A 15,049-nucleotide genomic window follows, 5' to 3' on the forward strand; every position below is an offset into this window, starting at 1 on the left:
ACAAATCCAAATGCAAAGATGTATATGAATTGGTGGTCAATGACATCATTATCTTCAACTTAGATAATCACTAGCAAAATACGGAAATTATCTATGCATATCATGCACTCTGTGATTCAATGTCACAGTCTTAAGCAATGTTCCAGCCATATGGGGGACAAACCAAATGGGCTTCACACAATGTATTCCAATGGTGCAATAGAGAGTGCTTAATCCCACATACGCATGCACTCAGAGAATGTTGATCATGCCAGTGTGATCAATGAAAAGTGAACGCTAAATTTTGAAACAAGACATCAAGTGAATGTGCAACAAATGACGAATCCTTCATGCATATAGCAAACAGTCTCAATGTGTACCAAACTTATCCTATAATTTGATAACTAAAATATTACATACCGAGGATGAGATTCTCTCATTCTTCAAAGTCACACGCTTCCAAAGATCGGGATGTCGACAAACATGTTTCCATTCCCGACACACCAAGGCCATATGGCTTAGTGTCTTTGTATCCAGGTAGCGAAACACACAGTAGAGCGCTACACGGCGCCGTTTGGCAGCCTCATGCCGATGTCCACTCAGTCGACTGGTATCTGAAGCTGCCTCACTGCTATCTGCTCGGACAAACAATGTGTGTACAACCGGTGATGAATATCACATGCATGCAGTTCTTTCTGGGCAGCTATTCTAATCCAGAATTTCCAGATCCAAGAAAACAAATAATCATGTCAATTTGCAAAGGAAGAACTTATCAAAGGAGGTGATATACTCAATCTTGACATTTGTTTTGTTAATGAAAATATCCACAATAAATCTCATCCATCTGCACATGGATTGAAACAGGTATCTGAATCTGGGCCCGTTTCAGAAAGCTATCGTAGCACTACGACTGTCATATGTTACAGTATAGAAGGTATGGCGGTGGTAGCGCTACGATAGCTTTCTGAAACAGGGCCCTGAACTGAACGTCAGACAAACCACTGGTTGATGATCAACAATTCATGCTATCAGATGACACACACACAGCCAGCTCAACAACTGTGACCTCTCAATCCCAACTAATTACTCTTATGACAAGCTCTGAAACCCCAACAATGGTATGACCTAATTGGGAACAGAAGTAAAAAGACATTTGTACGCTTATTACATATCTCACCATCAGCATGAACTTTTGGGGCACTTTTCCGACTAGCACTTCCGCCCCTTGGCTGGGCCTTCTTGTGGGTGAGGACCTTGTTCTTCTTGGAGAACTTATGGCCCTTGGTTGGCTTGAATGGTGTACTGAATCTCTCCAGATCTGACTCAAAATCAAAGTCTGTGCTCTCTTCTCTGTAGGGAGCTGCTGAAGCTCCAGGCTTGTCCAGAACATCATCCCTTGAACACTCCTCATCAGTTGTGGCATCATCAGCAAAGGTGGCTCGGAGAGGTTGAGCCTGTTTCCGAGGAATATTGTCATACTTTGCCAGGTCATCCGAGTCAAAACTGTGTGAGAAAGTCAGGTTGTCCTTACATTCAGCTTTATCAACATTGATAGCATCATTGCTGTCTATGCCGTCTAACTGCACTCCATCAGGCTTATTGGTTTCCGAAGCATCTGACAGCAATTCACCATGCTTAATGACATCAGGACTGTCCATAGCATCTGACTGAGGGCGAATTTGCACTTCATCATGTTTGATGGCTTCGGGTGCATCTTTTACACCTGACTGCAACTGTTCATGATTGATGGCATCATTGCTGTCTATGCCGTCTGACTGCACTCCATCAGGTTTATTGGCTTCAGATGCGTCTGTAGTATCGGACAGCAGTTCAACATGCTTCATGGCATCAGGGCTGTCTGTAGCAGGGCTGTCTGTAGCATTTGACAGCAATTCACCATGCTTCATGGCAACAGGACTGTCCATGCCATCCGACTTTGGATGAACTTGACCTTCATCCAACAGATCATAAGGTTTGGTGTCTGGACTGACTCCTGAATCAGACAAAGATAACAAATCATGGCCCTCTGTTATCCGATCTTTATGATGTTTCTCTTCACAAACCTGTTCTTTGTCAGGTTGTTGACAATTCAACTCATCTTGCAGAACTGGAGTAACCTGCTTTTCCTGATTGACCATTTCTTTTATCCCTCGCTTCTTGACACATGGCTTCCTCCTTGGAGAAAGACTCAGAGATTCAGATGATGAACTAAGCAAATCTAGCTTCCTTGACATTCCATCTAGCGACATTTTGGGACGTGATCTAGACTTAGGAAGTATCGTCTCTTCAACCACCTCATTTTCATCTCTGACAATGGGTCTGTGTTTTGGAACCTTTCTTGCTGTAGCAGTATAAGAATGTTGTTTTGTTGGTTCCTGGGCCATGTTAACCACAGCACCATCAGTATCAATGGAATCTGCCCTTTGAAACTTTGATGTGGAACGTTTTACTGGCGACCAGCTACTGGAGGAAAGATCATCAGAAGAGTCAAAAGCATACCTGGACTTGATGTTTTCTCCAGATTTCAGTTCATTGTGAATTATATTATCACCATTCTCTGCTAGTGCCCTGTCCTTCTCGTATACAGGCAAAGATGTTTTTCCTTGACTGTTGTTCAATTCACATGTTCTATTCGAAGCAGTTTTTGTATCTAGCTGCTTTTCCTGTATTCTGCTTGTAGCACTTGCTGGAGATTTCTGTTTTGTTCCCTCATCATCTTCTAAGTACTTCATCATCTTGTCTCTCACTGACATGATATCACTAACCATTCCTCCCTTATCTCTCCTCAGGTCAGAACTAGTTGTTCTTCTACCCATGTCATGGCCTTTTCCACTTCTAACACCACTTTGACCTTTAGATGGAGCTGCTGGTAATCCCTGATACGATGACTCCTCATCTGTCTCTGCAATCTCCTCCAGAATCTGCCTGTGACCTTCTCCGCCTTTCGCAGGAGCAGGCTGGGAGCCAGAGCCTGACAGAATCAAGGAGGAGTCTACATCACCTGCTGTCTCACTGCCAGACGGACTCAGACGGAAAGAGTCCAGGTCTTCTGAGGCATATGTGGTGTCAGCCTGATCTTCGTCCCACATGATTCCATTTTCATCAATGGAAAGCTCCAGACCCGCTGATAACTCACTATCTACCGATGTATTTCTGGAACTTTCAGCAAATGCTGCCATCTTCTTTGACATTTCTGAATAGAAAAACAGCAAAATATGAAACTGTACTGAAAAGAATAGAGGTTGCAGATCAGTTCATTGTAACATTATCTTTTAGAATATCTTATTGAGGTGCCGACATGGAAATTTACACCACCTTTATTGCTCCTTGTTGGCTGAATGATGCCCTTCACTGACGTTTCTTGAGCTTGTGGCTGCATCTGTGAACAGAATACACTACTTTACCATAACATGAATCAGCAAGCATTTTAAGATCTTGAATGGCCAGGTCCAGACTTGTTGCTGAGTTGACTTTATTATACAGACAAAACTCAAACTCTACATGTAGATTGAGACAATGTTACTTTTTGGTCCTTGAAGAAGCTCTTCTTGCACTAACATTAAAATAAAAAACTAAAAATATCAGACACCTATGCAGACAGAGCTGATGCATGCATTTAAACACCTTTATTTTTCCAATGTCAAGTGTGAAGTTCTGTGCAGGTGATATTACAGTCATCCCACCATGTTCAGGAATATTATATATACTTGATGATAAGACATATTACTAGTAATTCCATATATTTCCAATGGTCCTCATCCAAAATTTTTGACAAGTTTCCTAGTACATGTGTTCCAGTGATTGTAATCTTCCAGAGAGACAGTATCTACAGTAAAAACGGTTTGGCTAGAAAAGGAATATCAGTGTTGAACACTATCAATGATTTAAAAACTGATAATGTATGTCACTAACCTTCTGGGTGTAGGGATTTTAATCTCTGAAAGGTCTTGTATGGAGACTTTCAGAGATTAAATACTTTACACCCAGCCTGTGATGCATGTAACAAATTTATAATAACAAATTTAAATTACTCAAATCATTTACTCATGAAATTATTTCATATTAAATTTAGATTTGTTACCAATGGAAAGTTAAAAGTAGAAACAGCCTCAGTCATGACAAGACAAGAAGTGACATAACACTGAACATCATGATCTCTGTACATACAAGCCAGTTGATTTGGCAGGATTTTATTAACTGAGTCACTTGAAAATCAGAGAGTATATTATGAAATATCTGCCACTGTACCTGTCTGTGAAGCATGTGTGGGTGAGGCAGCAGCACCCCATCTTCTGTCACATGCCCATACTGGTTGTGGTGGTACAGGGCATCACCTTGAAACAGCCTGTCTGGTTGACTGTAATACTGTAAAGTGGGATCTGAATACCCCAACCCGGACACGCCAGCATAACCCCCAGCATACTGACTGTATGGCATCGAGGAAAGTGTTCATAATTCTGTCTGTTACTTAACATTGGCTGCAAAGTCACATGAGGAAATGCTCTTTCTCCATCTCCACTTAGAACCATGTTAGGCTGGAGATTTGTCCTGGAATACATCTGTGGCCAGTGGAGGCCTGCAAGAGGGTTTGAAGAATATTGGTATGATGGTGACACAGATGTTGGATAAGAATCAAACTTTGATGCAGATCCTGATATTGGCTGAGACCCAAACTTTGGAGGGTCAGTCAGGTTCTGGTCATAGAACTTGTTCCTGATGACCATCCCAGGTTCTGATGATCTGTATGTTGACAATGACTTGGACACTTGTTCCCTCAATGGTGACACAGTGTCTTTACTTGCAGGAAGACCAACAAAACTGTCTGGAGACTGTGGATGCAGGTATGAAGAACTGTCAACCTGTCTGGAATCTTTCTCTTCAACTGCCCCTGCACCTTCTGATCTGCCTGTTGGGATCTTCTTGACCTCAGGCTTGTCAAGCTTCAATCTTGGCTTGATAGAATCCCGGAGTCTCTGTATATTTTCTCTTGAGGAACTTTTATCAAGATCTGTTGTCACTTCTTGTAGCACTTTCTCAAGCTTCTCGTCAGATTTTGACCTAGCCTCTGTTATCATGTCTTCTAATCTATCAATTCTGTCTGAAAGCATTTTGTCACGAGAACTGTCACTGTTTTCCTTTCTAACCTGGAACATAGATTCACCTCGACTTTCTTTCATTCTCCTGTTTTCCAGTGATCGCCTAGTGCCAGAAAGGTCTGCCTGAGGTGTTGTTGGATTTCTTTCTGACACGGCACCTGTTCTCAGCCTTTCAGTACGACTGTCATACATTCTTTGTGAGGACCTTGTTTCCCTTCCTACTGATGGAGAATGGGGAATGTGATCTACAGCATTAAGAGTTGATCTTGGATTACGAATACGATCAAAACCGAATGTTTTGGGACGCCAAGTAACACTGTCCCTTTGCCTGTTACCCATCACATCCTGTTGCGAAGTAGAAAGGGTATTCCTCTGTCTAGCATCAATTTCCAGACCTTGCCATAATTTCTCCTCTCTTTGTCCTTGACCTGACATAATTCTTGCCAGAACTGCAGCTCGAGCTGAATGAGGATTACTACTGGAATGTCTTTGCTTTGGTTCAATGTCAGAGTCACCGGAATCTGTGTCAGTGCTGGATGTCAGATGAAGACAGTGTCTACACACAGCCCTTGGCTTCTTCAATCTAACTGGCTTCTTTGGAGTGCTGGAATGGATAGGAACTGGACTCCCTTGGAGTGGAGAAACCCTTTCTTGTTCAGATACACTATTTAATTTGGAACAATCAGAACATTTAACATTTGTTTGTGCTCCTTCTGCATTTGCTGCTTTTCTTTGAATGCTTAGTTCCTTTTCTTCGTCCAATTGCAAGACTAAATGATTATTCTCATTCACAGATATCTTGCATCCATGACGTAATTTCTCATCTAAACCTGTTGGATGTTTGTTCGAACCATTACCTACATTCTCTTTAGGTCTTTCACCCAATCTGTCTGCACCTTTCTCTGGATTTGTCTCCTTACTTGTATCCTGGTCACCCGGTAACTTATCTGTCTGAGTAGCCATTTCGGACACTGTCTGGACACCAATCTCTGACACAGCATGTCTCTTTGGAGCAACTTCATAGCCATCTCTGACTACAGACCCTGGTTTAATCACTGTTGTTTGACCACCAACTGCACTTTTGTCAACTGAAGGCTTCTGAAGTTGTAGCTCCCCATCGTGAGCCTTTAACAATGGAAGCCTCCTAGATCTCTTGTCCTGGTGCTCTCTGGAAGTGGAAGGGTTGCTAGGTCCATGAGATGTTCCTTCAGCTGACCTGGTGTACAAATGACTATCATCTGTTGGTCCTGAACGACCTGCTTGCCTGTCTACAGGAGGCAGTGTCCTAGGAATGGTCTTGTTTCTGGGTGCTGCTTTTGGAGGCCCTGTTCCTTCCCTTGGTGTGCTGATAAGAAATCAACATTATTAAAATCACACTTCAATTATTTCCCTACCAGTGTTCAAAACTCAGACAAAAACTGACATACCACTTCAGAAGTAGGAATGTTTTCAAATAATATTGTCCCGCAAGTCACACTCAAAAGAGTGTGGATGTTGGAATAACTGATACCATTTATATGGAAACATATATATATATATGTATATGAGATATATCTGATACTTCTCTTCTGCTAAGAAATACAATTTCTCGGTCAGTCAGGTATGGCCCTATTAGTAAACGAATTTGAACTACTTGAACAAACAGATTTGAAATTCATTCTTTTTGTCCAGGGAAATGGCTTCTCTGAACGTGCTTATGATGAGTGATGCACACAAGTCAGTTGAGCTAACAAAGGGCACATTACATGCTAATACAAACTTCCTCATCACAGTTAGATCATCTCACCTCTGTGGATGATCAGTGTAGAGGACTGGCTCAGTTAGCGTGTTGTGTAGTGCTGCAGGTATATGTGTCGATCCGATGCTCTGCAACCAAACAGACATTTCAGTCAGCCAGAGTGAGTGAGTGAATATAGTTTTATGCTACTTTTAGCAATATTCCAGCAATATCACGTCGGGAAATGGGCTTCACACAGTGTACCCAATTGGAGAATCGACCCTTTTCTTCAGCCTGACTAGCAAATGCTTTAACTACTGGCTATCAAACAGCCCCAAGTCACCCAGAACATAGTGATTAGACACATCTTGTTTAAGTTTAAGCAAATCTCATTTGATCATCTGGGGGGATGAATCTAGGATTATTTTTTTCATGTGCACAAAAATAACAACAAAATATCTCTTGTCTGCTGGTTTCACACAAAATTGTTCACTTGGCATGTTGGATCATCTAAAGGATATGTTTTCAGCATAAATATTGTTTCCTTTCAAAGAAAATATCCTAATCCTTAAGTGTTGACAGAAAATATATTCTGCCAGCAAATATCCCAGACCCTCTAAAATATTAAATGGACGATCCCATTGCAGAAATTTCAAGGGACAAAACCTGGGTTTACTATTTATGTAGAATTATAGGGATTACAGCTTTTTCCCACAAAAAAAGTCATACTACCAAACAAAAATGAATCATGCTAACAATTTTTACTTGTTATTTTCAAAAATGTATTCATATAATAAATAATAATAATAATAATAATAATGGACATTTGTTATGTGCTATAATCCACACACTTGTGCATGCTCAAAGTGCAGGGGGAAGAGGGAGAGAGTCAGGTATATACAGAGGAGAAAAGGTAAGTCTTAAGTCGTGATTTGAAAGCTGTCAGAGAATCAGAGTCTTTGATGTGGACTGGAATTCCATAGTCTTGGGGCTGCATGAAAGAACGATCGTTTACCAAATGAGGAAAGTCGAAAAGTTGGTACAGTAGGTAGGAGCTGGTTCTGAGATCGAAGAGTTCTGACTGGTGTGTATACAGCGATCAAGTCAGTGAGGTAGGATGGGGCTTGGTTGTGGAGGCATTTGTAGACAGTACAGAGAACTTTAAAGTTGATACGTGATTCAATTGGGGGGGCAATGAAGTGATTTGAGGACTGGAGTGAGTGAGTAAGTTTGGTTTTACGCCGCTTTTAGCAATATTCCAGCAATATCACGGCGGGGGACACCAGAAATGAGCTTCACATAATGTACCCATGTGGGGATTCGAACCCGGGTCTTCGGCGTGACGAGCCAACGCTTTAACCACTAGGCTACCCCACCACCCCTTGAGGACTGAATTAATGCGACATGATTTTGACTAATGAAATGATGCGGGCAGCCGTATTCTGTATTGTTTTCTTTTTAAAAGATCTGATTTTATAATATGGCATGTTCATGAAAAAAAAAAAGAGTGAGACAAGACCCTTGCAACATATCACTGAAGATATCACACATAATGAATGTGTCGGGGTTCTTTTAAGGCAAACTATTTTTCACGAATATTGTTATCTTATCAAATGATTAAGCAGGACTTTATTTCATACACAAAATGCCTGTTGAATGTTTTGTGGCTATATTGTCCTACAAATACAGTAAACTTAGTTTTATTGTACATCACTGTAAACCGTTTTCCATCATAACACACAGCATGTCTGTTTGATGTGATACTGATGTCATGCAGTAGGTGGATATTTACCAATTTCATACAATCTTAAAGCATAGGCAGAACGCTGCCAAACCTACGAGTCCTATCAGGGTGCACCATGGATTTGAACCAATGATCAGTTTCTCACTTGACTAAGGGACACAACTCTGTACTGCTAATTATGGCATCTTAAACAGGTTGGCCATTTAATGACTGCTATCTAAAACAAGGGGAAGTGGGGTAGAAAAGTTTTTTAAATTCTTTGACTGTTATTTCAACTATGACATCACTCAAATATTGCTAACAGCAAACACTCAAACTTAAATGACAAGTTTTGTAACAAGTTTTGGTTATTTATTAGCAATAACAATTCTTCCAGAATATTTCAGCATATCTGAAAAAATATGGTCAAAAGAATATCCAGATGTTGTTCCACGCTGACTGAACTAAATCTAACCTAACACATCTGTCTTGTAACATAAGCTTCAAAATAGGCATGAAAAATGACATCATCTCATTAAAATCAATGTACGGTAACTCAATACTGAGGGAAAATAAGTTGACATTCCTGGTGAATGTGACACGTTAGACAGCTGTTGTCAACAGACCAGCCCCCAGTCGCCATGTGTGCAATACAACACATATATACACAGTGTGTATGACACATCTGCATGGGCGATACAGGTGCCATGGACAGGATATATAGTTTATATCAAGAGGAGTGTGAATGTTTGACAATCAATGCTAGAGGAAATTACGAGAGAAATTAGTCACTAGAGCTGTGACGATATTTCGTAGTATCGATAATGGTGATACTTTTTTTGATGATAAATATATCGATACTTTTTTTCGTATCGTGATATGTATCGTTGACCTTAAAATTGTTAGTGTTCACTAGAAATTGACGTTTATGTAAACATTTACACTGTTACTTGCTATCAAAATATACTTTGTAAAAGAAAATAACTAAACTAAGTATCGGGTATATTTGTTAAACCTGATACAGAAATTCACTGCATGGCTTGGGGAACAGGTTGCAAACAATAGAAAGGTTTAGCTATTGATTATGTGTCACAATCAATACAAACATGTTAAAATATTTCATATACAATTGCTATTTCAAACCTTCCAGTCCAACAGCTGTTAATTCAAAACATCAGGCTCACCTTGTGCAAAATATACTTGATACTACCCTACTGTTGGTCTGTGCTGAAGTATTTCAGCAATAACACTCTCAATGCAGAAGTTGCTCTGTACAGCAGGGTCCATGGTTTTAAGTGATTTTGTTTGTTACTGTTTAGAAAATGTATCATAATATAGCTACTTATTGGATATAGAAAGTCTGAGATATAGGTAAAGAGATATAGGTCTTGCCACTTGAAGATCACATGTAGATACGATTATAACAAGCCCATAATAATATCCTGGCATACCCAAGGGATGCAACTGTGTATGGCAAAACATAGCGACTTGGAGTACTTGGCATTCAATGCCCACTTACCAAAGGTTCTGAAACTAGTAACTTTGTAGTGTTACCACTATTGAATTTCTTTATATCCTTATATCCTCGAGAAGAATATTCAACTATGGACCATATATTTACTCTCAACAGTATTATCCATAAATATCTGCGGAAGAAAGGGGGAAAGTTTAATTGTCTATTCGTAGACTTTAAGAAACTGTTTGATTCTGTTAATTGATCAAAACTGTTATATGTACTACTACAGTCAGGTATACATGGCAAACTCCAACGTCTTTTACGTAATATATACACCAATGTGAGAGCATCTGTTAGGACCAGGAAGTTTCAAATGAGTGATATATTTGATACATATGCCGGAGTGAGGCAAGGTTGCATTCTATCACCTGTACTTTTCCTGTTGTATGTTGAAGAACTTGTTAAGGAAATGTTATCAAATGATACGAGAGGTGTATTTATTAATGAACATATCAGAGATCTTGCAATAATGCTATTTGCAGATGATGTCGTGATTCTTTCCGATTCTGTTGTTCAGTTACAATGCAAGATAGATACAATATTGTTTGAAATGGGGTCTTCAGATAAATATTAGTAAAACTAAAGCAATGTTTTTTAAAAATGGGGGTAAAATCTCTAAAAGTGAAAAATGGTTCCTTAATGGCCAAAAATTGTAAATGGTATCATATTACAAATATTTAGGTATTATATTTTCTTGTAGAAATATATTCTCCAGAGCCTGTGAAACATTATCTATGCAAGCTGAACGAGCCCTACATGTCATAAAGAAATTCATATGTAAATATAAGTATTACCGATCCATGCACCATTTAAACTGTTTGATGGAAAAATTCAACCAATTTTGTTGTACGGCTCTGAAATATGGGGCATTAACATAAACAAGAATATTGATAAGGTATATTCAGAGTCCCATTTCACAAAGCGATCGCAGCACTAAGGTGATCGTAACTCCCATACTTTAACATAGACTTACGACAGTCATACTGCTACGATCGCTTTGTGAAACGGGCCCCTGGTTATTTACAGGGCACCACTATAGCTACAGCATAAAAGTCCTTCTTTCAGAGACACACTCCATACCTGTGACTCTTCACTTGCTGCCCGTACTTTTCGCTTCAGGGCCCGTAACTCTTTCTCTGCCTTGTCGGCTCTCTCAATCAGCTCAGTGATGAATTTTTCCAGTTCCTGACGTGCAACTGATTCTTTGGCTGCCGTCGTCTGCAGGAATGTCTGGAGTGTTTGTAGATCACTGGAATGAAATGGATAATTACTCACCTGTAATATTACACATCTATATTTATGGTTCTATGACCAGCAAGTTCAGTAGCACTTTTGTATGATTTCGTAGTTTTATACTGGTACAACTATTGTATTTGTTTGTATTCTGGCTGAGGCTGGTAAACTCATTAAACAATAAATACACAAAAATGACATGATCTTCAGATTTCCGTAACAAAATACTTGGATGCAGAGTTTAACTGACGTTGACAATGCTGAAGAGAAAAGATGATGCATGAGGCTTATCTTCATATTGATACACTTTGTTACTCACAAACTTAAGGATTCTTATTACAACATAAATGGGATCAAAATGAGGCCAAAGCTATAAATTTGTGGTGGCAATATTGGAGTGAGGCCTTGTTACCTTGAGAACTTTACATATTGCACATACTGTAACAAACTTTATATCATTTCTCAGGCACTCTGACATTCTCATCAGAAAATTACAAATGAAAATAGATACGTTCAAGAGCTGCACTGGAGAAAGTGTCTTTCCCCTGAATGTCAGTCAGGGTGTTGAATTATATTGTTATTGTGAACAAGAAAACAGTAAAACTTCAGTTAGTCTACAATGTCTAGATAATTGATCTAGATTCTCATTTTGATCATATTTGTACCATATTCAATACAATCATAGGCAACCATAGTTCTACATTGGGTAGAGTGTATCTCTTAATGTATCGCCTAGTCTGTCTCACAGTCCATGAACCACATTATTTCCCCTTCTGCCCAGCCCTTTCTGCAATGCTAAAGCCCTAAATGAAACAAGTCTAGACTTCCTCAGGCTCTGACATTCTGACAGCCCTAAATGAAACAAGTCTAGACTTCCTCAGGCTCTGACATTCTGACAGCCCTAAATGAAACAAGTCTAGACTTCCTCAGGTCCAAATCTCCCAACTCACTGGAGCTCCGTTTCAATTTAAATGGAAATTTTGTTTATTTATTCAGAGACTAAACTAAGACTTTTCAAATTCCATTTGCTTCATTTTGCAATATTTCATTCCTTTTCACTTTCCAGTTATTAGAATGTCAGAATTTGTTTTTCAAGAACTTATGATGTCTATATATTGAGTTTATATATTGAGAATAAACATTATCGTCATCTTCTAAACGAAACTATACAAAAGATCTTACTTGTTTGTTTTCTGAAGTTCGTCTTCCTTCATTGTCACCTCCTCCTGCAGCTCTGCTAGTGACTTCGTCCTGTCCACAACCTCCTGTTTCAAAGTTTCAGCTTCTTCCAGGAGTTTATCCTTCTCACGTTTTGTGTCATCCAGCTCTTTCTCCATCATTTGTAAACTCTTCTCCGTTGTTTTCAGCATGGACTCCATAATACTCCCTTTCTCATCCGCGTGTTGTACAATGCTCTCACTCTCAGCTAACAGCTGCTCGTTCGCGACCTGGAATTGATTGAGTTTTTCGTTTGCAGCTTTCAGCTGAAAGTCTTTCAAGGCCAGCATTTCTTTTAACTTAGCAATATTTTTATCTGCTTCACGATACAACTCAAATGTTTCACCAACAAGTTTAGCCTGTTCCTTTTTCGCATCTTCAAGATCTGAATTAAATACATGCAGTTCCTCATTTTTGCGTCGGAGTTCTGTTTTCAGATTCTCGTTATCATTATTTGCTTTTGATAACAAGTTATCCATCTCATGAAGAAGAACCAATCGGTCTTTCTCTAGCTTTTCTGATCTTTTCCTAGCTTGTATCAATTCTTTATCTTTTTCCTGCATCTTTATCACTGCATCCCTCTGCATCTTCCTCAGTTCCTGACTCAAGATGTCCAGTTCACCAATATCCTCCTCAGCCTTCTCAAAAGAGGAATTACGCTGGTTCATTGCATCAGATTCTCTGGCTTGAAAACTCCTTGCATTAGTCCTCCGATTCCTACCATCAAACTGATCCATTTCATCCCTCACTCCATGCATGTTCATCTCAGCTCGCTGCCTCATCATGTTCCTCTCCATCATCATGTTTTTAGCATCTTTGTGAGACTTCCAAGAAGGACTACGAGTCTGCATGCCAGCCCAGTCTCCCAGACCATTGTCCCGGAGTCTGGACAGCTGGGTATTAATCCTGCTCAATTGAGATTCCTTTGCTTCAAGTTCTTCACTAAGCCTCTGACTTTCATCATTAGTCTTTCTGGACAGGATCTCAGAGCTTTCAATCAGCTGGTTCTGCTCCTTCTTCAGCCTATCCAGTTCTTCCTGAGACTTCTTCAGATCCGTTTCCTTTTCCTTTAGTTCAGCATGGAGCTTTTGAATCACATTCTTCTGGTCCCCACACCGCATCTCGGCAGCCTGTCCTACACCCATCAACACTTCCTCAGCTTTTATCAAAGCATCAGCAGTTTTCCACTGCTTCTGCCGACTAAGAGTCACTTCTTGTGTCATGCTATTTAAGGTATTCTTCAGATGATCATCTTGGACGGCAATAATCGAAGGTTTCACAAATTCCGAACTCACCGACATCATATCACTATTGCTGAAACTACTTTGACCCTTCTGTCCGTATCTCTTCCTCTTATTGCTCATTTCAAGATCTTTGGCTTTGAGCACATCATTTTCAAGACGTTTTCCCTCATCCAAGAATGACTGAAGCAATGGCGAAAAACGCCCAGATCTGTCTCCAGTGTTTCCATTGAAAACCTGTATCCTCCTTCGTGGACTTGGCACATAAGAATGTTCCTGTGACAAATGCTTCTTTAGATCATTTAATACTGGAAACACCTTCCCGTCTCCACACTTTGGGCACCTGTATGGCACATCCATTTTGAATACTTCAAATACTACATCTTTTCATCAACACTTCTAATCATGTCTTAGGTTTCAAACTTGTCCCAACACTGTTATCACAGGTACTTGTCATAATCATTCATTCAGTAGAATGTGTATCACTTATTTACAGGTTGGTACTCTTGTTTATCACAATAACTCTATCAAATGTTGCTGACACCACTGCCTGTATCACATACTGAAAGATGGAATATGGTCATGTATTATGCATGTTTTACTCTGTTATTCTCTCATGACCCTTCCATTGTTCAACAACAACACAGCTTTCTTCAGCAGTCCACCATCTGGCATCTGCAAGAAATATTAGTGAAATTAGTTCAGAACAAGAAGACAAAGTCATCAATATCCCCAGCAACGGCAAAATACTCTTCATGAATATCTCAACTAGTCATGACTATGTCAAATGTTTTGGCGTGTACATAGCAAACTACGCCAAAGTGGAAGGAGAGTATTGAAAGGTTTTTAAGTTCTGCTCCAGAAAGGAGTTTGACCACCAAATTCAATCGAAGTCAAAATGTTGCCATGGAAACACAGAAAATATTTTATTCAGAAATCCAAAACTACCAAAAGGCACCAGTTCACCACCAGACCTATCTATGTGCCAAATTTGGTGAAGAAATATTGAACGGTTTTTGCCATGGAAACACAAGAAATATCTTATTCAGAAATCCAAAATAACCATAACCTTTGTTATTTTGAATGAACAAAACTGTCATTTTATGACTAGATAGAAGAACGGTACGAAAACTGAAAATACCAAATTTTTGGATTGCATTTCGGTATACTGAACCGAAGTCAAAATACCGCTGTTCTAATAACGCAAAAGGCATTGCAGGGGGGTAAATATATCAAAGACATATGATTTAGTTTTGATACAATATAATGTTAAGTACTACATCACATTTCAACACTAATGATATTCATGGAACATTATTCCCTCAT

The 15,049-nt window shown here is 39.5% G+C and overlaps 1 protein-coding gene across 1 annotated transcript in view; it reads right to left on the reverse strand.

Annotated features, from left to right (window-relative positions):
• Positions 1–15,049, reverse strand: part of LOC124281933 — a 39,151-nt gene that overhangs the window by 15,447 nt on the left and 8,655 nt on the right. Inside the window, exons 2-9 of the mRNA XM_046717939.1 lie at positions 12,447–14,398; positions 11,112–11,280; positions 6,862–6,941; positions 4,470–6,420; positions 4,228–4,428; positions 3,295–3,358; positions 1,157–3,172; positions 400–614 (exon numbers count right to left, since the gene is read on the reverse strand). Of these exons, the coding sequence (XP_046573895.1) occupies positions 400–614; positions 1,157–3,172; positions 3,295–3,358; positions 4,228–4,428; positions 4,470–6,420; positions 6,862–6,941; positions 11,112–11,280; positions 12,447–14,083 (6,333 nt within the window). The 5' untranslated portion in view covers positions 14,084–14,398. The remainder of the gene's footprint in view (positions 1–399; positions 615–1,156; positions 3,173–3,294; positions 3,359–4,227; positions 4,429–4,469; positions 6,421–6,861; positions 6,942–11,111; positions 11,281–12,446; positions 14,399–15,049) is intronic.

Source organism: Haliotis rubra, unplaced genomic scaffold (assembly GCF_003918875.1).
Source record: "Haliotis rubra isolate DU_JTF1 unplaced genomic scaffold, ASM391887v1 Scf290, whole genome shotgun sequence".
NCBI classification, from domain to species: domain Eukaryota; kingdom Metazoa; phylum Mollusca; class Gastropoda; order Lepetellida; family Haliotidae; genus Haliotis; species Haliotis rubra.